This window comes from Rhizophagus irregularis, chromosome 32, assembly GCF_026210795.1.
Source record: "Rhizophagus irregularis chromosome 32, complete sequence".
Classification (NCBI taxonomy): domain Eukaryota; kingdom Fungi; phylum Glomeromycota; class Glomeromycetes; order Glomerales; family Glomeraceae; genus Rhizophagus; species Rhizophagus irregularis.
Genome location: NC_089460.1, coordinates 2,166,311 through 2,193,457, shown reverse-complemented (window position 1 = coordinate 2,193,457; position 27,147 = coordinate 2,166,311). Strand labels below are relative to the sequence as shown.

Genomic DNA, 27,147 nt, shown 5'->3' with positions numbered 1-27,147 from the left:
CAATACTCGGTTCTGATGAGATTGAAAAGATTTACCACACATATTGTTTTATATTCAGAAAAGGTTTGAATAATTATACTTATAAACATTCAAATGAAATTAAAAAAAGGATTGTAAATCGCTTAACAATCACCGGACAAATATATGTTACATGAATTTATTAGTAAAAAAAATTGGTGTAACATTATAGTAAAAACTTTGATTATATTAAAAGTCTATAATAATGATATACATGTGACTTTCCAATTGTTACATTAGAATAGCATGTGACTTAAAGAACTCGATCATTTGTTTTTTAAAAAAAAATTTTCATCAATAAAAAACGTGTATAATATACGAAGTTTATGCATTATTTTAAGCATTTCTTCAAGATCCTCTTGATTCTGAAGTTATATAAACTCATTGTTTGGTGTATTAGACATATTAAAATATGCTTTTTCGATAAACAAAGTTTTTAAAGTGTAGTTTTTAAAGACTTTTTATCGTAAAGTCAAATTTTTGGTTTTATATATACCCAAAGAATTAAATGACTAAATTTTATTTGTATTTATAAAATTTATTTCTTTTTTTTTGGACATCTTATTATTATTATAATAACGTTTAACTCTCTGACTATCCCATTCAGCTGGTAAATTTATTAAAACATTATTAATTTCTGTTTCAGTTGGTATTGTATCTTTAAGTAATAACGAACTTAATATCTCTTTTTCTTCGTCAGTCGTAATTATTCTTTGATGTTTAGGAGCAGGATTTTCATCATTTAAGATAGATGATTGTTGAGAATTTTTATTTGATTGAGATATAGAGGAATTCTCTTGATGAATTTTTCGGTTTTGTGAAGATTTTACCGATCTTATATCTGTTTTAACTATTTCCAAATGGCATCTTCCTTTTGTATTTATCCATTTAGTTTTAATGACTTCCTGACAATAAACGTCTTTTATTCTTTTCAATCCTTTATTATAAGCACTGCTCAATTTTTTTAAACCTTCTGGAGTTAATTGTGATGGCGGATTTTTTTTAAAAAGTTCATGATCTGTATAATTATCCATTTGAAAAATCTCAACCAAATTTTCTATCAACTTCCATAAAGGATCAATTCTGTTGTTCACTTTACGATCATTCCTGTCATAATTATAGGGGTCTAAAAATTCATTTAATAATGTATCAATTCTCTCCCTTTCTTCTTGAGTGGCTTGGATTTGAAGAGTTAAATTTTCCTGATCAACAACATTTCCGATTATATTTTGTTTGATATACCCAACACCACGCATTTCTAAAGCTTCATCAAATGCTGGGTAGTGTCCTTTTCTTGCCAAATTAATAGAAGCACAATATTGGAGTTTTTCTTCTAACTTGGAAAATTTTTTAAGAATTGATAGAAAATGAGCAACAGATGTTGTATAGTTATTTTTGCCTGCAGCTGGAAAGAGAGGTGCAAAAGCTGTTAGACTGTCCCGTTGTAATTCATAGTTACCAATGCGTATTCCAATAAGGTGACTTTTCCACATTGCAAAATATTCATAATAAAAATACCAAACTCTAATGCATATATTTTCATTTATCGGTCCAGCTGTAATGTCCTCAATATTAATATTCTTTTTTTTTATATAAATTTGTATCGCTACCCTCATCGCAACCCATATTAATTCCAGTACTCTTCTTGTTGATCTATAGTCAACAACAGCTTGAAGTTTATCCAAAAAATGAACACCAATTGTTGTAGCCAAATGAAAGATCCCGTAACTTGAGAATATAGTAAGTAGTACACCAAGCATATCTTTAGAGATATGCCACCCCCTAATATGGGTCTTATTTTTTCCCATTGAGTACGTGATTTGATTAACCTCCTAAAGATAGCTTCATCTGCGCAAATATCTAGATATTCATCATCATTTAGTAGGAATTCTTCTTTGTACATTTGTGTAGCATGAAAAATCTCATTGTCATCATTTGGAGAACCAGTAAGGGTTAAAATCACTACATTAGGAGATGGAATTAAACAACCAAATTCACATTTGCTTAGAATTTCTTTTTCAATAATCTCAACGTCTAAGTTTTTGTTATAGCTTATATTTCCATTTATATCCATTTGAAAATTTAACAATTTTTCAAAAGTTTGATTAATTTTTGCTTGCATTGTATGTAAAGATGTTAGCCTTAATTATTTTTTAAAAAATTTTGAATTACAGCTATAAGATTTTTATAGCCTTAATTAATTACGGCATATAAAAATTTTGTATTACGACACTTTTTTGAATTACGGCTAACATCTTTAATTGTATGCATTCCTGATGTCATTCCAAAAAGTTGAGTATCAACATTTAATTCCCTAACTGATTCAGATGTTTCATTAGTAAGTATAGGTAATATTAACTGAAATACCATTCTGAGGGTCGCATGTGAAGTTCTGCGTGTTACATCATATATATTACTGAATCCAAAGCTAACTTCTTTAAAATCGATGTTATCAATTATAGCCAAGTTGAACACATTATTTCCTCTTATCAACCGTTTTGTGGGGTCAATATCCTTCATTCTAACTTTTTCCAATCGACGTTCATGGCGACTTGTATGTCCAATGATCAAACATTTTGTCAACAACGCATGTAGGGAAGAAATTACTTTACTAAAAATGGCCAATTTTTTGAAATGATTTTGTAATAATTTTGAAATACTACAAAAATACATTTAATACATCAAAATGGTTTTATTATATTTTTGTTATTATTTTGTAATTATATTGTATCTAGGACATAAAATAGCTGTAATTATATCGTATCTGTACTATAAAAATAACTCATAATAATATCACAATAATTTTTTAATGTTTTTGTTATTATTTTATTATTATAATATAATTAACTTTGATATTATTTTAATATTTTAATCTCAAAAATACCTCAAATATATCTTGATATATTTTAAAAATTTTACAAAATAATTGCACAATTGTTTTGAAAGCTATTGTATCTAGGTCTATAAAAATATTTCAAAAAATTGGCCATTTTTAGTAAAGTAATTTTGGTCTCCTGCACAATGATGATAATATAGTAGGAAGCTAAAGATCGAAATAAGGAAAAGCATATCCTACCATTACCAAAAGTAAAAAAGAAATTGTCTTATTTATTTTTTGAGGGTCAGATTTTTTCAAAGGTTTATTATGTAATATTTTGTATTGATTTGATCGTATTATTTTTTTTTATTCCAATTGTAAAAACATTTTTTCAAAAAATATTTTCAAGAATTTAGGAAATGCATCGATATATTCAGTGATATTAGTTGGAGATTGAAGGTAAATTTTGTTAGTCTTTAAACGTTTATATGATTGCCATAGTTTATCTCCAGCTAATTTTCCAAGTTTTTCAAAATCATCATCTTCTAATTCTTTTTCATCAGGATAAATTGGAATTTGATTTAAGCGCGTTAATACTCGAACCATAAAAAAAGTAGGAAGTTTTAATAATGTTGGGGTGAAAAAATTATGAGATGTGTTGGAGGATGTAGTAATCGATTGACTTTGATTAGAAACAATTTCTGTATTTATTTCGTACAAGTAATTTGCATTTAAAAATTGAAGATAGGTAGGTAAAAATATTCCAAGAACCTTCTCTTGATATTCTTTATTCTTATTATTTTTAACATAAAAAAGCCAACGTGCAATTATTTCCAAATTTTTTTTAGGATCTTCATCATGGTACTTTTGATCAATATACGTTTCTAGTAATTTGCCTTTTCCAGGTTTTACATGAAAGTGACCACCTTCTAATTCATAACATTCTGAACAAATGTAACGTGAATATTTTATATCTTTTAACGCAGTCTTACAAATTAGATTACATTCTCCAAGAGCAGGACATGTATGTTGTCCATTGCACGCAATTTGTATACTTTTTCCTAGTAATTTCCATGAATGTTTTGAACAACCATTTCCTCGACCAAAAAAGTAAAAGAGTTTCCCACAAAAGAGACATTTCCGCCTGCAAAGAATACTGGACGCAGTAGATTTTTTTTTTTTAAAATTTGAGTCATGTAATTTATTCTGATCGTGATTAAAATGATAACTGCACACTCCTAACTTTTCCAGAGATCCATTTACTTCTGAGACTCCTTCATTATCTATCTGCCATACTCCAACCAATTGCCATAATGTTCGAAAACTTTCTTTATTTTTACATCTTTGAATTCTGCCATCTATTTTATCAATTAATACACATGACGTTAAATTATTTGATTTCTTTTGCTCAATTATTATGTCACTCTCATCATTATTATCCGGGATTTCTTCATCTTCACTTTCAAAACTATCAAATTCACTATCAGATTCGAAGTTTTCATCAAATCCTATATCTGTTTCATTTATTTTAAAAGTTTCTTGTTCAAAAACTGTTCTGTTTGTATTTATTTCATTAATAAAATCAATATTAAACTCATTTTCAATAGTCTCTAAAGTATTTATATTCAACTTTACAGCATTACTTGACGTCATTATGAACGATTACAATAGTAACTATTATATGGTTCGTTAACTTTAACCTTAAGATCCTTCCAAACGAAAAAAAAATTCTCATAATATTCTTAATAGGAAACGTCAAAAATAAGCTCAGAATTTATTTTGTTACAATATTTTTTTTTATTTGTTTCACAAATTTACAAAAAAGGCAATATTTTTGTATTTTTTATGGTAAAATTCATAGTAACATAATAAACATATGATGTCAATCATTACTAAAATAATTTTGGTCTATATAGTGTTAAATTTGTCTGGTGATTGTTAATTAATAATGTAAGAGTTATCCAACAGGCTTGAAGAAGTTACAAGAAGAGACCTGCGTCATTCACATCTCAAATTTGAAATGCGCTGAGAAATGATAGTACTACTGATGAGGAGAAGTTTTTAAGTGGTGATTAGGTAAAAGATAAGAAAATTCAATTATTTGTAACACATATCAAATGTATAAACTATTCGCAAATTTGTATAAACTATTTACAAATAGTATAGGTTAATTCGCAATTAGCCAAAAACAGCCAAGAATAAAGCTTCAAATGGATCAGTTCGGTGCAGTTTTTTTCCAGTTCAGGTAAGAATCAAAACTGAATGAAAACTGAACCAGAACCGTCCAGTTCAGTTCAGTTCTATTTGATTTTAAGAAAAAATGTGAAAATCAAAATAACTCGGCAACCAGTGATCGTATAAAGACAAGCAATAGCTCATTAGAATCGTCTCATCGAGATGAGTCGAATGGCGATAATATCATCTCTCTAGCTTTAATATATCATGAGATAATTAACACTAAACATTTTTTATAAAACTAGTGATAGAATCGTATCTATTGATCCTAGAGAAATAATCTTGGCATCATTCGATAGGTCTTAATGAGACGAATCTAATGAGTCTTTTTTCATTTTTTTTTGATTACTACATAACGAGTTATCTTAATTTTCACATTTTTTTAAATTTTTGAATATCAAAAAATAAAAATTCCGATCTAAGATATAACCATCTTCTACTGATTGTATTGGAACGATCTTTAGCTCATTAGAACCGTCTCAGCGAGACAAGTTGAATGAAAGTAAGATCATGTCTCTAGAATCGGTAGATACCTTTCTAATGCTAATTTTCTAAAATTGCTTAGCATGATTTATCTCATGATATACCGATGCTAAAGACATGATCTTACCGTCATTCAACTCGTCTCATTGAGTCGGTTCTAATGAGCTAAAGATTGTTCCAATACAATCAGTAGAAGATGGGTTATATCTTAGATCGGAATTTTTATTTTTTGACATTCAAAAATTTAAAAAAATGCGAAAATTAAGATAACTCATTATGTAGTGATCATAAAAAAATGAATAAAGGCTCATTAGATTCGTCTCATTAAGACTTATCGAATGATGCCAAGATCATTTCTCTAGGATCAATAGATACGATTCTATCACTAGTTTTATAAAAAATGTTTAGCATTAATTATCTCGTGATATATCGAATCTAGAGAGATGATTTTACCACCATTCGACGCGCCTCGTTGAGATGATTCTAATGAGTTATTGCTCGTCTTTATACGATCACTGGTTGCTGAGTTATTTCGATTTTTGCATTTTTTCTTAAAATAAAATAGAACTGAACTGAACTGAATAGTTTCGGTTCCAAAACCGAACCTAAAACTGAACTGAATTTTTGGTCAGTTTCAGATCAGTTCCCGGTTCAAACTGGAACCATTCAGAGCTCTAGCCAAAAATAGCCAAAAATAGCCACTGCTTTTTGTGCCATTTTTTTTGCTGATTTTTAGCATTTTGACCTGTGTAAGATTCCACAAAGTATCAGTAAAAATGATTGAAAATTCTGAATATTATCATAGACAGGTAACTGCTTATCTTAGTAAATCATGTGATGAAATTATCCGTTTAGCATATTCACATTTTGGACTGGATAATTATATTGGAATGAATGTATGTGTATAACAGTATAAGGGAATACATTTCATGTGACTCTCTAACAAAATTCCCAACTCTTATCCAGTTATATAATGTGACTAATGTAGATTTATTAGATATGAATAATAATTGTGAATGAATTTTCCAGATTAGTCCTTAATCCAAATCCTGAATATTGTCTTAATAAAATAATATATTGTCCACATTTTATGGATTAGGCATGTGTGACATAAATTTTTGATCCATCTAGCACGTCTCTTCTTATTTATAAAAAGACCATAAATGTATTATTTGTATTATAATAAAACTGACCCTAGAAGTCTATTTTTTGAAATTCCATAAAATTCCATATTTTTTTTTTTGCGCAATGTATAAATATATAATGGCATTTAACCAGGCATATTCTGATTTACTAGCAAAATTACCAGCTTCCCTAATAAATGAGACATGGATTCATCTCACATCACAGAAATGCAAACTATTATCTGAGAAAGAGGCTAGCGAAATTAATCCAATTGTAGAATCATTTTTAAAACATGAAGTTATTAGATACCAAAAGAAATTAATGTGCCAGAGAGGCAGAGACGAACTCAAAGTTGGTCAGAGTGTCAGACATCTTTATCTTTCAAAGAAATATCAACTATATATGTTATAGATAATGGTTCCTTCCAAACTGATAATATCACTTGGCCGAAGGCGCTAAAGCATGATCATGAAGAAGAGAATAATTGCCGGATTATGAATAAGCTTAAAGTACTATCCCAGCACCAGCTCGATTATAATAGATAAACTTTTGAGAAATTTATGCTAGATATAGAAAAGAAATATAGAGAGCGGGTTAATGCAAATAAAAAATTATGATATGAAATTGATAATCTGGAAGAGACAGAAAAAGAGTGGCATTCATGAAGTCAGATTCTTCTCATTAGTTGAGGGTACTTTTTTTCTTATACTTTTGCAAAGTAAGATCCTAGTTAGTAAGATTATGCGCTTTCTAAAGATCAATATAAATTGATCCAAGAGGTTCCCCCATTCTCTTTTATAATCACGAAAAAAGAATGTTATTTTGCAGATCTCATCCAAGACAGAGAAGAACATATAAAGAACATAAAGCTGAGCTGAAAGAAGAGAACTTTCATCTTCGTAGTGAATTGCAGATAGAAGTTGATACTAATCGTAAAATGAGAAATGAATTAATCAACTGGAACGGAATTATGCCTGATGTGAGCAAGAAATTCAAGATCTCAATAGGGAGATAGAGCACCTTGAAAATGCTTCAAAAGAAGAGATAGTAGAGTTAAAATCTGAAATCTCTACCTTAAAAAGTCAGCTATATTAAGCTAGAAAAGATGTGCGAGATAAAGGAAAATATATTTCCAGTTTAGAAGAGCAGTTAGTAGAATCTGAGGAACAAGTTAAGAAATTGTGATGCCAGATCAGAAGCATCTCATCATGAAAAAATTCGCCTGAATGAGGGAATTCTCCAGACTTGTATAATTCTGATAATAATATGGCCACAATCACAGAGCTAGCAAATGCTATAGATACATGCTATAATGACATCAGAAAGTCATAAAAAAAATGTTTATTATATGTACATTTTTGTAGATCATGTATATTATAATATTCATTATTTTAAATGGACATGTAATATTTAACATTAATGAACATCATCAATGAGATTTTTATCATGAAGTGCAGCATTAAATAATGATAATTCAATATTTATCAAATGGGTAAATAAATTTATAAAAATAATTTATTATATTAGCTACTAGTCAAAATAGAAAAAAATTCGACCATGATCTATGATTAGACAAGACCCTTAGACATCACATATATAACTCACATTTGAGTTTTAGCAAATTCAATCAAAATTAGGTTAAACTTATAATTTTAGATAGAGCAAATTGATTGAAAATTAATTAAAAGTTATAATTATAAGTTTTAGCAAATTGTGTTGATTTTACAAAGTCATATTTTATATTTGAGCAAATTGGTACTTTTTTTTGAATTTAACTTATTCTTTTTTTTTAACTTTTATTGATAATATTTTTAAAAATATTAGTTTCAGGGTCCGGGTTATATGTTGGCCAAAATTAAGTATAATTCTGGCCAAAATTAAGCATAATGCAAGCCAAAAACTGTCTGATAAGTTTCGCAACATTTTTTTATTTCAGTTTTTTGAGATTATCTCGGCATTCAGTGATCCGATTTATGCAGATTTTTTTTTAATCTGTAGAGCTCGATGAGGGCTACAAAACAAAAAAAAGTTCGCATAAATTGGATCACTGGATGCCGAGATAATTGCAAAAACGTGATTTTTTTTGAAATTTAGGCCAATTTGCTAAAAAGTTATACTCATATTTTGAGTTTTAGCAAATTGGTATAGATTTAAAATGTGATAATTTGATTTTCAGCAAATTAGGTCTATTTTAGCAGGAGCAAAAAGTGCTAAATTTATGCAGATCAGTTATGAGTTATATATGTGATGTCTGGGGTTCTGATTAGACTGGCATACGATGATATCCAAAAGCATTGCAGAACCTCTGGTATGGAGTTGTAGGGGTCTTATAAATATAAAATTTGTTATATTTCGGTGTAGTTAAAAAAGCCTGCATGTTGAAGTTTTGGATATAAAATTTTTCAGACATGAAAATTAGACACGAAAATTTGAATAATCATTTTTTTAAGTCACGTTGGATGTACGATCATCATGTATATCAAACTCTAGATTTTTTTTTTGTAGTATATTGATAAAAAGTTCTTATTAAATCAATGCATACTTATATTTCCATAACTCCAAATTTTCCTGTCATTTTCTTACAAATTACAAATTCCATAAAAATAAATATTCCAAAATAGTTTTTAATACATTATGAATCAAAAATAAATATTTCAGTGTTTTATTTAAAATAAAAGTAGAGTATCGTATTTCTACATTCATTTAGATGTTTAATATTAATTGAAAAAAAAATTTTTGAACGAGATCAAAATGATGCCTTAATGATAATTGGTTAAATAATACATCACGTGAAAATACGTTTCACAAGGGGGGAGGGGGTCAACTTTATAATAACCCTAATATCACATAATATGTGTCACTCCCCTAATATGGTTTGAATAAATGTATAAATAATATTGAACATAATTACGAAAAGAAATACAGTTACAAAAGACTTATTCTATACCTTATTATAATAATAACTTGAGATCTACTTACCCAAAAGAATATCATATGAAAAAATACATATGGTATATTATTCTAATATATATATTCAAAAGTAAAAAATATAAAAAGATAGTTATGGAATAGCAATAATTTATAAAGACTGATATATACCTACTAAATTATCTTTTGCTTAATTTTTGTAATATTGCGCTGCGAAATATAAAAAAAATACGTTACTACAACTGATGCAATTATAACATGAGATTTGGCAAATATTTTCTACATACTCCCTTAAGTAACATCATAGTCTAGTAAGCCTCAACCACACCCTGTTGTAAAGAAGGTACATAACTGACTCTTTAGACTTCACAATAGGATATTGTATGGTAGAGAATCTGAAAATATAAATATATTCTATTTTCATACCTATTTAACAGCTTTAAAAACCTTTTATCGATAAATATAAACACAATATTAATATAACTTTTTAATAAAAAATAAACACATAAGCAAAGTATTAAAGTATTTTTTAATAAAAGTTTAATAAAAGAAAGAAAAATAAATATTAAAGATAAAAAAGTTAAACGGTAATAAATAAACAAAAGATCTTAATAAATAATGCAATATTTACTATTTTTAACTACACTAATTATAATAGATAATTCGCGTTTAACTATTTTTAGAGAGAATTAATAAATTTACCAAATAATGAGTTATCTGATTTATTCAATTTTACCAGTATTATAACCATTATTTTATTAGATGGAATGATAAAGTAAAATTTACTTTTTATTATTTAAACACGTTTAAATTGCAAATAACGGGTTATCTGACTAACATAGACCAGTATTTAATATCTATATTTTTCATTTTCTACCTCTTCCACATCTTCCTTTTTTTTGGCTATTTTGTGGTGCTTCTAAAGGAGATTCTTGTTGTAAAGGAAGTACTGGAGATTCTTCTTGTATTTTTCGTATTTCTTCTTGTCGTGCTACTTCTTCTTGTACTTCTTGTGCTGCTTCTTCTTGCACTGAAAAAAATCGATTTTTTTTTTGTTTAAATAGTATCCTAAAAATAAAATAACAAATGATTAATAACAAAAATAAAACAAATAATTTACAAAATTATTATAACTCACGTTTTCTTTGAATGGTACTGATTAACATTTCTTTGACAGCCTAGTCACCTGCAGTTACAGGAAAATCGGGAGCTTTCTTCTTAAACTACAATAAAAAGTTAGTTGGCTATCAATAAACTTTTTGAAATAAAAATAATAATAATGAAAGACAATATTTACAGTACGAACAACTTGGGATGTTACTAAGGTCTTTTAGATTCTATAACTTAAAGCAAAATCCACATTTTTCTCATAAAGACACTCCATCATGTCCTATTATAAAAATAATAAGTAAAATAATAAAATATAAATTTAACTTTTTATTAAAAAGCTAAAATAATTAATTACTAAATAGCTGAGCCAGCGCTGCTTTCGATCTTTTAAGCCGATAGCGTCCTGTAATTTATATTTATGCGTGGGCCTATATATTGGCTTAGCCTATGATATTAAAATAATGAGCGATAGAACATTAACAATATGATATTCTTAATACTTTATACCTCAGAACGGAAAAACATTCAAATCGATAGGAGATAAAACAGTGTTAGAGTTGTTAGAGGAAGACATGTCAAAAATAAGAAAAAGAGTTTAAGTTTAAGTTTGGAATAATACAAGCGTGAACTTATCTTTTTATAGAGATATACGCGTTATCGAGAAATGTCCCGTGCCAATTTAATACGCGTATCAATTTGATATACGCATTATTATTAATTACTGATACATTGTCATACTTTACTTTTTTCTGGGACTATAATATCAACGATTAGAAATCATTTTTATTACTATTAGTTTTTATGCTAAATAATAATTTATTACATTTTATTCAAGATTTTCCCAATTAGCATCATCAAATGCATTTTCTTTATCAATTATAAAATACTTGTTATCTATTTTTGCAAATCCTACGCAATGGTCTACACACCTTACATCAATAAATTCTTTTGATTTAAATTGAGTAAAATATTTACATTCATATTCATCATCTATTATTTTTGATGTTAATTATACATAAGCGAGCATGTGAATTTTATCATTAAATTTATGTACAAAAAAATAATCTACTATCCCATAAATATCTACAATCATGAGTTGAGAAGTGCATTTGGTCATGATAAACTTTATCTATTCGTACGTCTTATCTAAATTACAAGCAATAATAAATCAATAATATAATTGATGATGATGATGATGATAAATGATTTCTTACCTGAACACAATAATTATTTCTTGCAATCTTATTCTTTCTTTTTATCCAATGACTGCTAATATAATGCCCATCTGATGTCCTTAGTCTTCCATATTTCATGCCATAATTATTAATGTTCTAATAAATTTAAAAAAAAACTAAATATATCTTGAATAATTTGATTAATCTAACAAAAAAATTTTTTTACATTTACTGAGTTTGATCCTTCATAAAATTTAATCAGATGTTTGTGCTCTTGTCCTGATAAAGAATATTGTATGGAAGACCAATAAAATTCTTCTTCATATTCTTCGATATCACAAAATACCTGTTTACTATTCCATTGTTTTGGTAGTTTTTCTTTAAAAATGGATTTAGAAATAAAAAAGAATGGCAACAAATAAAATTGTTGTAATAAGGTAAGCGTGTTTGATAGATTACTGTAAAGATTAAGTCTTGATTTAATAAGTGGTTGTAAAATACCACAAATTCTCTCCATTGGAAATTGCCAGTATGTCCAACTAGGACCACAATATTTAATACAGTTTGCCACATGTAAAAGATAGTAAAAACTTATCTGACATACTGCTAAACGTTGACTATTATGCTGATAATATTCTCTAAAATAAACAACAAATCTTTATAAAAAAATGAAAGATGATAAATGAAAAATTAAATTAAACATTATTACCTCTCATAATAATCCAAGAATTTTTTAAGTAATTGTTGAACATCATCTACTTGATCTTCTAATATTACAGGCTCTAAACAAAGCTTTACAGCTTTTACAATATTTGACCATCCTTGAAGATGCCTATTTAACAAATAAAAAAGTAAATTTTACTTTTCATTAATGTAGATTGATAGATAATAGTCATAATACATATATACTTTTTGATAAATACCTTTTATTTAAATATTTCTTTAATAATGGTAATGAAAATAAAATAATACAGTTTCTCCACTCTACTGCTTTATAACCATTATGATATTTAAGTATATCTTGTGAAGGGTGTCCTATTTCATTAGGCATATCTTTTTTGATTTTTTCCATTTATGCGCCAATAATTTCCTATTGTGATTTTGATAATTCATAATCATTAGACATTGGGATATTATTGAAAAATTTACCAGTCCAATGCGCATACATTTGTAGGGCCATATTTTCGAAAAATAAATGCATAATGTCTGTTGGAAAAGACCATGGAAATAAGATTGTTTTTAGTTTGAGCAACTCACTTGGCCCTTTAATTCCTATAAATATAAAATAATTTTTAATATATAATTTTTATTTAATGTAATTGGTTTTAAAAATAAAAATATACCTGCCTGTTTCTTTTATCATATTATTTTTTTGAATTTTAATTGTTTCACTGTCAATTAATTTAGCCATATTGACAGTATCATAGTATATGTGATGGTTTGATGGATGACAGATTCCTTCTATCATACAAAAGCGGCAGGCCTTATATGAGTTATGCCCAGTTAAGTTTAAGCTTTTGCTTAATGCTGGGATATCTCCCATCCATGTTAATAAATGTGCACGTAAAATAAATTGTTCATTTGTACGTCCATCTATACAAGGAACTCCTTCTAAAATTTTTAATAACAATTTAATAAAAAATTTTTAACAAAATCATTTTTTGTTATGTTAGAATAAGTTTACCTTTAAGTTCCTGTAATTCTTTTACTAAAGGATGTAAAAAATAATTGAAATCTTTTGGCGAACGGGTCCTGGTATTATTATCGTTACTAAAAGATTTTCTTTTTTTACATGAATGTAAGGGGGTAAATTATTATTTATTAATAATATAATCCAACAATCATCGGTCTTCTGTTCAAAAATTTGATATCCGTCACATGACCCAGATAACGTGATATCTCTTTCATCTTTAAAATAATCTCTTTATAATAAGTCTTGATATAACCTATTTAATCCAGACAATATATTAGTATCCTATAACTAATTACTCTTAAATATAATTTACTTAAATTACTCACATCCCATCAAATATATCGGCATACATTTTTTCATTTTCTCCATTTTCTCCTTTAGTTTAAAAATAAGTATTTCTATATTGTAATTCTTCAGCCCTTTCTTTATCTTTATATTGAATTATTAGACGTTCTTTTAGAGAGAAAAAAACATTAAGATCCCCCTATTTTCTTTGTCATCAATTTACAGAGTTGCTACGTCAAATAGGCATTCTCATGGTCGAACGAACAAATAAACGAACGAACGAACAATAAAACAAGCAAATAATCAACGGCATAATTAACAAACAACATAATCAACGAACAACATGCAACAACATATAACAACAACATTTTTGGTTCATGACATAAATAGCGTTAGTAATATAAAACATCAAGCGATATAAAATAAAATTTAACTTCTCTAAATTTTCCTCAATTTTTATCCACTTTATCTTCAATTCCAAACTTCGATAGCTCTCGCTACGAATTATTACTTTTCAAAAGTGTATATTTAATTCATCTTAAAATTTTCATTTTATTCAATTAAAATTAATTAAGCAAACATTAATTAAAGTTTAGGGCGAACCTATTACCTTTAATTAATATTAAACTTTACTAACGAATAATTAAATGAAACTTATGTTTTTATTGAGTTATTTCAAAACTAACTAACTAACTGAACAACTGTGGAATTCGCTTTGAATTCCGCTCTCTATTTAAACAAAATTTATGATACTTTCTATTCTAATATGTGCTATCTATATACTATCTTTTATGTTCTTTTTACATATTATCTTTGAACTATCTTTCTAATATGCTATCTATATTTTAAATACGCTATCTTTTAATATGCTATCTTTAATATGCTATCTTTAATATGTTATCTTTCAATATGTTTCTATATTATCTTTCACGTTCCGTCTTTTTAATACACTATCTTTCAATATATTTCTATTTTTAATATATTATATTCCATCTTTTGTGGCTTATATCTTTTTGTATCATCTTTTATATTATCTTTTATATTATCTTTTCGTATTATCTTTTATATTATCTTTTATATTATCTTTTCATATTATCTTTTATATTATTGTTTTTATGTATTTTCATTATGCGTGTTCCTTTAATCCGCTATCCCTTCATTTTATATGATTTACCTTTTGTGGCTTATAATTATTCTTTCTGATTGTTCTTATTGTTGAACTCAATAAACTGGTTGCTAAGCCGCAATTGATCGACTCCCTACTCAATCTATTAGTTCCTTGTTAATCATTTGATAAATATTACATCATGTAGATCATTACTCTTTCTAAATGTTTATCCTTTTCAGCTAATCATTTATCCATTCACGCTGATTCAAGATTAATTCGTTCGTACTTAGTACTTGACGTTCACATTTGTCTATTTGGTATATTATTTGCTCTCGCTTAATATTTATCCGTTTACAACGTTGTATTTACAGGTTTACTATTGTCATCAAATCTATTTTCATTACAAATAGGACAGGTCGTTAGATTTTCATATAATGATGTAAACGCTATACAACTGTTTTTGCAAGTATCATATTTTTGCGGTTTAAAAGGAATTATGTTATTGATTTTTTTTTTTCAACTTATAAATTGTTAAATTAGAATTAATATTATCGAATATTTTGTTAAATGCAATATCGGATATCGAATGAAGTACTTTTGTATGTAAAAGGCGTAAGCCTTTGATCAATTCGTTTAAAATAAATAAAAAAAAAGTAATTAAAAATTGTAATCAAAATTATCAATGTAATATTAAATATATACCATCGTTTATGTTTTCTATGTCATTAAATTTATTATCTATTTCTGTAAATTTATCATTCTCTTCAGAAACATCACTTTCAGTTTCCATATCTTCAACTTTATCATTTTCATCATTATCAAGACTTGGATTATCATCACAATCATAATCTTGATTTGGATTGTTATTATTACCATTATTTTCATCAAGACTTGAATTATCATTATCACCATTATAATTTTTGTTATAATAGTTATAATCTTGACTTGGATTGTCATTATCACCATTATAATCTTCTTGACTTGGATTATTATTATCGTCTTCATTATCAAGACTACTTTGATGAATAATATAATTAGCAAAAAGTAAAATTTACTTTTTGTTATAATTTCATTAATTACCTCTCATTATCTGAAAGACTATTCACTGAACTTATATCCGATTTATCTAATTCATCAAACTTAGTTCTTTTTTCAGCTACATTATAACTTGAAATTGATTCACTACTGCTTTCTGTTTCTGATTCATTAATTTTTTCAATACATGCTTTTTCTTTTTCTTGATGTTTTTTAAAAGTTTTTTTAGTAGACAACCACTTTCCACCACCAGGATTTATTTTACAGATACGGCAAGAGCAGAAATATTGCATTATTATAAGAACGAAAATTAGGAGTTTTTTTTTTAATTATCTGGAAAAAAAAATGTTATTTTGGGGTACATCCTAATTCATCCATACACCCTGTTTTCATCACAACTGTCATGTAAATATAAATATTCCTGTCACGTACATACTCTACCACAGCCACATAAATAATTTTTATTTTTATAACGTATGAAAATGAACTCTGGTGAGTTTTTTTGTATAAAGGGTTTACCTTAGTTGATAAGGTTTTTTATGTTGCCTTTTTTGATAAAGGTTTTATAAGGTTTTTATGTTGATAAGGTTTTAACCTTCGTTGATAAGGTTTTTAAGGTTTTTATGTTGCCTTTTTTGATAAAGGTTTTAACCTTCGTTGATAAGGTTTTTAAGGTTTTTATGTCGCCTTTTTTGATAAAAGTTTTTTTGTTTTATGTCGCCTTTTTTTGATAAAGGTTTTAACCTTCGTTGATAAGGTTTTTAAGGTTTTTATGTCGCCTTTTTTTGATAAAGGTTTTAACCTTTGTTAATAAGGTTTTTAAGGTTTTTATGTCGCCTTTTATGTCGCCTTTTTAAAGGTTTTTATGTCACCTTTTTTGATAAAGGTTTTTTTTTTATGTTGCCTTTTTTTTTGATAAAAGTTTTAACAGGACCCCGGATATCTCCAAAACAGGTCATAAGTCACACTTTCGGCAGATTGGCCCATTTTTCAGGGGCTCAAAAAATCGTTTTTTGTAAATATCTCGGCATCTAGTGGTCCAATTTTGATGAACTTTTTTTTAAATTGTAGAGCTAAATGAGGGCTACAAAATAAAAAAAAGTTCATTAAAATTGAATTACTGGATGCTGAGATATTTACAAAAAACGATTTTTTAAGTTTCAGCAAAAAGGGGTGTTTTTGGCCAAAAGTCCATTATGACCTTTATATTAGATATCCGGGGTCCTGTTTTAACCTTCGTTGATAAGGTTTTTTTTATTAATTAATTCGTGATTCGCATAACAATCAGAGAAAATTTACGAAATTACTATTCAATTTAGGGGGAAAAAATAAAAAAGTTATTTGCGATTATATTATTTTACAGTGATTCAATTTCGATGAACATTTTTTTGTCGTGTAGCTCTCTACGCCTTCTATAAAATAAAAAAAAGATCGTCGAAATTGGACCAATAGAATGTGAGATAATCGCAAAATCAATTTTTTCCGGAGCATGTCGGATTCGAAATTTGGAATCCGATATGCCCCGGGAAAATTGATTTTGCGATTATCTCACATTCTATTGGTCCAATTTCGACGATCTTTTTTTTATTTTATAGAAGGCGTAGAGAGCTACACGACATAAAACTTTCGTCGAGATTGAATTACTGAATCACGAGATAATCGCAAAAATGTTTTTATTTTCTCCCCCAAATTTGAATAGTAATTTTCTCCGATTGTTACGCGAATCACAAATTAACTTATTGTTATTTTTTTCACATTTACACTTAAGAAACTTGCCATCCTGATGCATGCGCGCTGTTTCTTGGCGGTGATAATCTTGCAGATCTTCAGTCCAAAGTAATTGAGGACTGGATCAGAGTAAACAATAAAATTCCTCAAGATTTTATTCATGTTATAAAAAAAAAAAGACGAGTATGTATAAACTTATTAATAATGGTTTAAAATTTAAATTTTTAATGAACTAATGGAGAATTTTAAACTTTTTAGTTACAGATTTATTCATTTTGAGAATGAGCATTATAGAGAAGTATTTTTTAATAAAGTAAAAGGCTAAGGATTAATTTGGATAAAGAAAAAAAGGTCATTGTCAAATTTCAACCCGTCAAAAGAAAATTCAACCATCATAGTAATAAACATGTAATTTGATAATTTTTAAAAAATATCGAAGCATAATTAAGTTATTATTATTAAAGTACTTATTAACTTACAGGATCCCATTGGGCGGCCATACCATGATTTATTTGATAATAGGTAACATTCTCGTTTTAATATATAAATTGTAAGTTTACTGATTTATATACACTTACTTTTAATATTTATTATATAGAACTCATTTTATTATAATTGTAAGCTACCTTCAATCGTCGAAGAAAATGAGATTGAGTTGCACATGGAAGGGGAGGAGATTATAATTAGCGGAAAATATAAAGAACTCAATTTCGATGGAGATATTTTAAAAAAATTAATACCGGTCGGCAATTTTGAGTATACATTTACATTACCTTCAAAGTAAGTTATTAAATTGATAAATTATATATTTATTATTTATTATTATACATATTCATTAACTCTTATTAATATGATAGAATTAATCATAATAGCAAGGTAAAGATAGAAAAAATAGAAAATTCAAATATATTTAAAATAAAAATTAAAAAGGAAGAAAATAAACGTATAAAACTTTTATTTGAATAAATAAATTTGGTATGTTGTCAAAATCTGATGGTACATTTTCGTAATTTACATGACTTTGGTGATTACTATAATAGTAATGGTTATACTTACAATTAATAAAAGTAAGATTTACTTTTTGTAAGATAATTAATTATCTTTTAGTTATTACGAAAGACTACTTTCTGAATTTATATCTGATTTATCCAGTTCATCATCTTCGAATTTTCTTTTTTCAGCTGCATTGCAACTTGAAATTGATTCACTATCGCTTTTCTTTTCTGATTCGCTTTCTGTATCTATTTCATTAATTTTTTCAACACTTTCTTTTTCCTTTTTTTGATGTTTTTTTAAAAGTTTTTTTGGTAAATAACCAACCACCTCCCATTACCATTAATAATTTTACAAATTCGACAAGAACAAAAATATGGTATGCACACACTGAACAATTGTAAATGAGGACGCACACAAATCATGCATTGCATAATTCAAATTATTTATATGGAGGTAATTTAAACGTCTCCCAAATTTTTTTATTATTTCATTATTACGAATTTGTAAAACAGATATTTACTTTTTACCAATGTGCTATTGTCTTTTATAGAAATTATGAATTTTTTTTTCTCGAGTTGCGTTGGTACTGATATCCTTATCGTGTAACTTGGGTATCAATGTAATTATTGATAGCGAACAAGTACCAGGTTTTATATATATGAAGTTTATTGCGAAAAACTGATACATTATATTATTTTTAATAAAAAATATACAAAATGTAAAATTTCTTTTTGATAAACAATAAATAATTTTATGTAATAAAGTGAATTAAGCAAATTTTTATTTATTTATTTAATTATTTGGTGCATTTTTAGTATTATAATACAAATTTTATGATACACATTATTTTTCACAAGAATGAAAGAAAGAAAAAGGAACAATTAATAAATGGGTTAAAACTACATTTCGTCATCATCAGCAATAAAATCCTTTAAATTTTCATCGACTCCATTAAAATATGCTTTAACAATATCAAGCTTAGCTTCTTTCATAAACTTTTTTCCTTCTCCGCACATAGTTAGACCTTTCTTATAATCAGCCATTTGTCCCGTTCTTACCAAATTAAGCCAAATTTCAAAATTGGCGCCAACTTTCATTTTACTTTTGAAGAATATGGATGTAATTTCTTCAAATACATCTAAGAGAACCCAATTGCCGTTGAATACTTGTAATAACCTATATATCCTTGGCGAGATCTGAAGCATTAAATCCAAATCTCCAAGATCTATGTTGGGATATTCTTCTATTATTTTTTTCTTGGCTTGTGATCTGGTTGTCTCCCCTCTATTTCGTTTAAGATTTGCAGAACAAAATGCCTGCAAGCAAACGTATGATTTCCAGACTTCCACGTGAAAGCGTAGATCTTTACGTCACAAGATTTCTTTGGCGACTTGACTTTTTGTACTTCCTGTGACTGAATTAAAAATATTACCCACTAATTTATGTAATATATTTTTAATTTCATTTTCGTCTTTAGCTATAAATGGAACTCTAGTATGTATGATTTGAGGAAGGAATATCCATCAAAATTATATCATTCAAAGAGTCACCAATTAATTGTTTGAAGCCTTTTAAGAATGAAAATTCTGAATCGTTCATTAGGTGATTTATAATGGCTTGTCTGTACAATTCATTTCAGGAGAAAATCTTTTTATCACGAGTAGGAGGACAAGTCGGCAATTTATGGATAAATTGCAATATTTCGTGTAAATCTTTACCAAGATTTACAGCTTTGTCATCAAGATTATAAGTTTTTTCATTTTTTTTATGATTTTTTCCATCACTTTCATTGTCTAATGATACTTCTTCAAATTTTTCAAATCCTGGATTTTCTTTGACAGGTCCCAGCCTCTCAGGTGGTCCCTCAGGTGGTCCCTTGAATAATCTCAGATTTTTTTTGACAGGTAACAATTCTCCTTTATGAAGTCTTTTTTTACCCTTTCTATATTGAGCTTGATGTTTAAGCAGGACCCTAGAAATGCTTATATATGTAAGGTACCAAGGTGCTTAGCCAACATAGTAAAGTTTTATGATGTAAGAATTTTATAATGCTTAATTTTAAGAAAATTTTATACTATGTAAGATAATTAAATTGCATATTTTTGGTATTATTTTAAAATACTAAGAGTTTTTAGTTGCTTATTTTTCATATTTATATAACTTTTTAAAATATTATATATTGAATTTATAATTAATTTTTATTTTATTTTCACTAACGGTGAGTGTTAATTTTGTACTACATTTCACAATTTTATATAAATATATAAACAAAAATTTTTTTTTTGATGAAATTTCATTTTTTTTTCAATGTTTTATTAATTATCTGTCAATAGTATCTTTTTAATTTTTATTAAACTCAGTGTATTATTTTTAATATAAAATTACTATATTATACATGTTTATTTTGTTAAATAAAATTACTATAAATATGTTTTACTTTAAAATATAATTTCACTACTCACCACTTTGGTTATATCAAATTATCTTTTATGTTTAAGTAAGTTTGTTCAGCAAGTTAAATCTACTTGTATTTTAAGGCTAAGTATGATATTATTAAGAAAAAACGTTTCAGCGTTTTTTTTCTAATAATTTTATATGAAAAAATGCCGAAACGTTTTTTCTTAATAATAATGCAAAAAAAAATGTTTCAGCATTTTTTTCTAATAATTTTATATGAAAAAACGCCGAAACGTTTTTTCTTAATAATAATGCAAAAAAAAACGTTTCAGCGTTTTTTTTCTAATAATTTTATATGAAAAAATGCTGAAACGTTTTTCTATAATAATTAATATAAAAAAAAACGTTTCGGCATTTTTTTCTAATAATTTTATATGAAAAAACACCAAAACGTTTTTTCTTAATAGTAATACAAAAAAAATGTTTTCAGCGTTTTTTTTACATATTTGACCCATCTGACCAGAAATATTATGTCGGGTCAAATGGGTTAACGGGTCGGGTCAAACTGTGACCCGACCCGAGGTCGGGTCATGAATTTGATGACCCAACCTGAAATTTTCGGGTCAACCCGACGGGTCACCCGAATTGACCTGACCCGTTCGGAACACTAGCCAAGATAGAAATCACGCCTACCACAATATTAATGGTAGAAGCCGCCATGATTTTTGGGACTCTGTTGCCAATAGGTTCATATGACTAATATCTATAATTTCTTTAAGAAAGAATTTAAATTCAAATTAACCAATCCATTTAATTGAATCAGAATAAATAGAATATTTCGAACAAGGGTTTCTGGGCAACAGTGCAGCCAAAAGTGGAGGAATCTCGTCAGGAATTACCATGTAAGTAAATAAATAAAATTACATTCATATAAATTAAATGTATTTATCGAATATTCAAACTGATTTTAATATTTAGAACTATGTCCTTTATCGTAATGGTAACCCTGAGCGGCGGCTGTGGACGCGTACTGGCCAAAGATATTATCGTGAATTTAGAACGAGATTTTGGGAGAGGTTAGGTAATTATACTATAATAAAATTTATAATTAATATTTACGTTCATATTTTAAATTTAATAAATTTGATTAATTTTAGTCATGTGTGATGATCGTAAGGCAAAGAGAAACTTACCTACGTATTGTAGAAAAAGATAATTATTTTTATTTTTTTATTATTTATTAAGTGAATATCGGCTGGAGACTCATGTTTTTTTTAAGCTGTGACTGATACTGACGTCCACGCCATACAGCCTGGGTGATAGTGGTGCGTATCTATAAACAATAAGTACTGAAATTTTGAAATTTATTTATTTATATTGTGTAACTTATGTTTTAAAGTACTTTGTCAAAATATTAATTGCCGTGTGAGCGGCAAAATTTTTTTTTTGCCATATTACATGGAATTCTTGTGGATTTCCATGGAATTTTTGTAAAATCCATAAAAATTACATGAAAACTAGTCCGAAATTTTATATTTTTATTATTGCTACTTATTAAAATTATCCAACTTTAACCCATAATATTAATCAAAATTCTTATTAAATTCTATAAAATAATCTGATAGAAATGTTCAGTACATGTTGCTATATCATTTTATCAGTTTAGTTTTTTCTTTTTACTATTCAATTTACAATTTATAAAAATTTGAAGTCACTTAATATTAGTGTAGTTTATAGGTTAGGTGACAGCCACCATACTATTTTATAAATTAGTAGCGAACAGGTATCTATATCTATAATTTCTTAGTCTTTTTCAGTTTCATCTTCTTCTATCTGACTACAGTCAACTCCCTCTATAGTCACTCCCGTTATAATCACATTCTACTATATAGTCACACCAGTTGAATGTTCAAAACACTTTATTATTAAAATCTATCCTATATAGTCACAATCTATCTATAGTCACTATCACACCTATCCTCAAAAATCTTATATTAAAAAGAACCGTTTATAATAGTGCTCCGAAAAAAATCTGATCAGATCAGATAAATTTAATCTGCAGTTTAAATTCAGATCAAAAAAATTTGATCTGAACAAATCAGATTAATTTCAGATCAGATCAGATCAGATCAGATCAGATTCAGATTAGGCTTATTTAAAATCTAAATCTGATCAGATTGGATCTGACAGATTTGATTCAGATTTCAGATTTGATTTTACTAATAATTCATAATGCCGGCTGGAATTAATTCATAATTTTAAACTCCAGCCAAAACGGATATGTCGATCGTTTCCTTTTTTGGCGATAGCCGTTCCACAAAAATCGATTTTTATAGGAACAAATTTGGCATTTTGTGTAACCTAAATTTCCTTTTTAGGAAATCCAATAATTCCTGCCAGAGTTAAGTGCATAATTCTGGCCGAATTACATATTTAATTTTGGCATTTTGGCTGAAATTTCAGAATTTTGAATTTGACTGGAATTACAAATTATAACTTTAGAATTTATAACATATTTATTCAGATTCAGACCAGATTCAGATCAGATTCAGATCAGATTCAGATCAGATCAGATTTAATCAGATTCGAATCAGATCAGATCAGATTTGAATCTGATTAAATCTGATCGATTCGATTAAATTTAAACCGATCTGATTCAGATCAGATCAGATCAGATCAGATTTAATTAATTTCAGATCAGATTGAATCTAAGTAAAATCTGGTCTGATTTGATCTGTTAGGAGCAGCGCAGAAAAAAACCTTGGAAAAATTTTGGAAAAATTCCGGTTAAATATAAAAATTCCGGAAATTTATTTTTTCAACCGGTATGGAATTATGGAATTAAAAAAAATTCCGGTTTTAGATAGTATTACCAAATATATAATAATCTTTTCTTTTTTTTATTCGTGTATGGAGTAACCAGAAAAGACGTACTGGCTTTAAATAATCATATTGTAATAAACTACTGAAATAATAAGTAATAAAATTAAAGATAAAAAACTTTTTTGCGATATCTGATATAAATTTATTAAATGAAATTTCCGGTATTTACAAAATATTCCAGAAATCTGCTACGTCACGACCGGAACAATTCCGGGATTATAAGATTTTACCGGTTTTATCAGAAATTTACCGGAAAAACCGGTTAAATTATAATAGATTTTCCGCACTGGTTAGGAGCACTAGTTTATAATCACAGTTATATAAAGAATATATTAAATAACTTGGCATCTAATAATCGTACAAAGATGTATCATAGCTTGTTAGAATCGTCTCACTGAGACGAATCGAATGGTAGTAGTTTTATCCTTTTCCTTTGCTAATGTTTACGGCCAGACCACCCATTGCCTCTTATGAGACTAATCTCGGGCTACGTGGCCCTATCATCTTCAATGGGCAACCATTATACTGAGTAATTAATTCCTCAGGTAACAGCACCACTATAGAAGACATCCCCCATCGGGCCATTATAGGCTGATCTGAAGCTAGGTACACGCCGCCTACTCATCCTATACCCATTGCACGATACCGATACTCAATTTATTTAACGACCTTTGAGAAAGCATCTACTTTCATGGAGGACTTTCGACAGGTAACATCAACCATCTAGTACCCTTCCATACCACCATTTTAGGTACTAAGTCTCACTCAAAGGCCACTACAGCCCGCGATTACCTAGCACCGATAGTACAGTTGCATTTAAGCCCCAAGGTATACTTTGTAGCCGACCACTCTGACATGCAGGCATTCGTCCAAGATCACCCCCATGGCGTATCAACCACCAGGATCACCAACTAGGACCCAAGAAGTGGGTAATCGAACCCCATAACCATGCTACCTGTTCTGTGCACGAACACCTTGGTTGGTCTAAGCACCTAACAGAAGGTCAAACTACCACTAAGACATTGCACCCTCAGCTTTACCATCTAGGACGACCATCTAGCCATTACGGCCCCAAGTGGTATCGTGGAGTGACCACCTGAACAGGAAGTCCCCCCCAAGGTATAGTAGTGACCTCGAGGACAGGACTGCGCACATACCAATGGCCTCATAGGGAACGTTAGAAGGGCCATGACCTCTTGGCTTGAAATGTGCGGCCTAACCGTACACACTAATCCACCATGATGCAGTCCAACTACACTAATCCCTGTACCTTCACGCTATTAGTTGTAGCGTCCGCAGTAAAATTCTTTTTATTTCCGTGGTCATGGGAATTGAACCTGCGACCTCACCATACTCAGGCTTAATGAGGGTCTCAGTGACTAACCACCGAGATAGGGTGACCAACCCTAGTTTTATCCTTTTCCTGTGCAAACAGTCTTATGACTTTATCTTTTATTTATACTTTGGACTTCGAAAAATAATCGAACAATATTACAAAAATAAGAAAATAAACTAATAAAAAATAAAAAGAGTAGCTTCACGACTCATACAAGTAAAGAAATCTAAACTAAAATAAAATTAAAGCAAAGAAAAACTGAACTATTACAGAATCGCATACCCCAACTTTACCCGAAGGCCAGTGTGAGTCAACTATCCAACATCCAAAAATCCAGTCCGTTACCAGAAAGAAATCCTAAGAGGTTGAACTGTTAAGCGGCGCAGAAAATCCAAGTGCGAAATCCAAGATCCACCCCGAATTATAGAAGAGGATATCCAAGAAATCCAGGAATCCTGATAAACTGACGCCAAAGAAGAGTTGTGTTGTTGTGGAGAAGTAGTATTAGGAAAAGAATTTGTAGATGGGCCACGTAATTTGGAAGCAGCCGAGATACCCTGCGACTCCTCCCAAGCATGGAAAAGAACATTCTGACACAGCCAAATTTCATCATATAATTCGACTTGGAAGTCATTAAGAAGGGGAGAAATAATCTTGTAGATAACAGAGAGAGGAAAGTATTGATTCAAAAATGCCGTTAAATGCGCAGGCAACAATCCTCGAGTAAGCCAAAGACAGGATGAAGAAGGAGCTTCATAATTCCAGCAATCCAAAGCAGAAAATTCAGTTTGAAAGGAAATATCCAAAGATTTCAAGGATAGAAAAGAAGATAAACAAGAATCTCTAAATTTAATGACTTCAGACCGGTGTGTTAAACAGGGATTTAATTCCGGTAAAATATAAGGACAAGTCCAAAGATGATTCAAATCTTCAGGAGCAGAATTACACTGCGGACAGAGTAAGGTTGCTTGCCGAAACCTAGGGGTTTAGGCAAGATGGCGTTTTGCCGAAAAGCGAAATTCTGCCGAAACTATATTAAAGTTATATTAAAAAACTGGCGAAACTTTGGAGAAAGGCGAAACTGCTGAAACTTATTATAAATGCCAAAACTGCCGAAACTCTGCCGAAACTATAATAAATCTATAGTAAAATTTTGACAAAACTAATCGTAGGATTTTGAGGAGGTTTAGACAAGCAACCTTAGGACAGAGCCAGTCAGGAGAGTATAAGTAAGGTTTGCGTTGTTGAAGAGTAGTTAAGGTAGGCAACATATCCAAAAGAAGTTTAATGCGGAAGATCCAAAATTCAGGACGACCATTCCTATGTGAAGCGAAACCTTTAATTTGTGAAAGGCAAAAATATATACCAGCCCAATCAAAAAGTGAAGGAGAACCAAGAGCAGTAAAACGCGCTAGTGAACAGAAAGATAAAAGAGCACGAGCATCTGCAATAGAGCGGAGAAAATGTCGAATATTTACATCAATAGGCAAGGAGTTAAAAGTCAATAAGCATGGAGCATAACAAAATGTTGAAAGTAGAGTAGTGGGTTGTAAAGACGAATGAGCATCTTTTGCCAAAGAATCCGCTTGGATATTGTAGATATCATCGCCATGAGCAGGGACTTTAATCAATTCGACATTAAGATTACGATCCATGATAAGTTGTCGAATAGAAAGCCAAAGAAGATGATTAGATTCCCGGAGCAACTTCGGTGAGAAAGGAGCATCAACAAACCGTGTCCATAGTGAAATTAACTGACTACAATCAGTGTGAATAGAGATTGACGAATCACGG

At 28.7% G+C, this 27,147-nt stretch overlaps 5 protein-coding genes across 5 annotated transcripts; all 5 read right to left on the bottom strand.

Annotated features, from left to right (window-relative positions):
- Positions 1–530: 530 nt before the first annotated feature.
- On the bottom strand, positions 531–2,538 carry OCT59_023272 (uncharacterized protein; the record flags this gene model as incomplete). Its single annotated transcript, XM_025310065.2, has 3 exons — positions 531–1,746; positions 1,848–2,133; positions 2,265–2,538. The coding sequence occupies 3 exons, from the start codon at positions 2,536–2,538 to the stop codon at positions 531–533; spliced, it is 1,776 nt and encodes a 591-aa protein (XP_025186486.2).
- A 664-nt stretch (positions 2,539–3,202) lies between these two features.
- Positions 3,203–4,489, bottom strand: OCT59_023271 (uncharacterized protein; the record flags this gene model as incomplete). The annotated part of the gene is made up of 1 exon (XM_066131942.1): positions 3,203–4,489. One exon carries the CDS (start codon positions 4,487–4,489, stop codon positions 3,203–3,205), a length of 1,287 nt encoding a protein of 428 aa, XP_066006655.1.
- Positions 4,490–11,543: 7,054 nt separating this feature from the next.
- Positions 11,544–12,943, bottom strand: OCT59_023270 (uncharacterized protein; the record flags this gene model as incomplete). The annotated part of the gene is made up of 6 exons (XM_066131941.1): positions 11,544–11,707; positions 11,857–11,863; positions 11,932–12,048; positions 12,125–12,530; positions 12,602–12,724; positions 12,816–12,943. The coding sequence occupies 6 exons, from the start codon at positions 12,941–12,943 to the stop codon at positions 11,544–11,546; spliced, it is 945 nt and encodes a 314-aa protein (XP_066006654.1).
- Positions 12,944–15,657: 2,714 nt separating this feature from the next.
- OCT59_023269 (uncharacterized protein) lies at positions 15,658–16,306 on the bottom strand (the record flags this gene model as incomplete). Its single annotated transcript, XM_025313778.2, has 2 exons — positions 15,658–15,991; positions 16,059–16,306. 2 exons carry the CDS (start codon positions 16,304–16,306, stop codon positions 15,658–15,660), a joined length of 582 nt encoding a protein of 193 aa, XP_025186490.2.
- A 3,330-nt stretch (positions 16,307–19,636) lies between these two features.
- Positions 19,637–20,755, bottom strand: OCT59_023268 (uncharacterized protein; the record flags this gene model as incomplete). Its single annotated transcript, XM_066131939.1, has 3 exons — positions 19,637–20,079; positions 20,456–20,653; positions 20,737–20,755. 3 exons carry the CDS (start codon positions 20,753–20,755, stop codon positions 19,637–19,639), a joined length of 660 nt encoding a protein of 219 aa, XP_066006653.1.
- Positions 20,756–27,147: the final 6,392 nt, after the last annotated feature.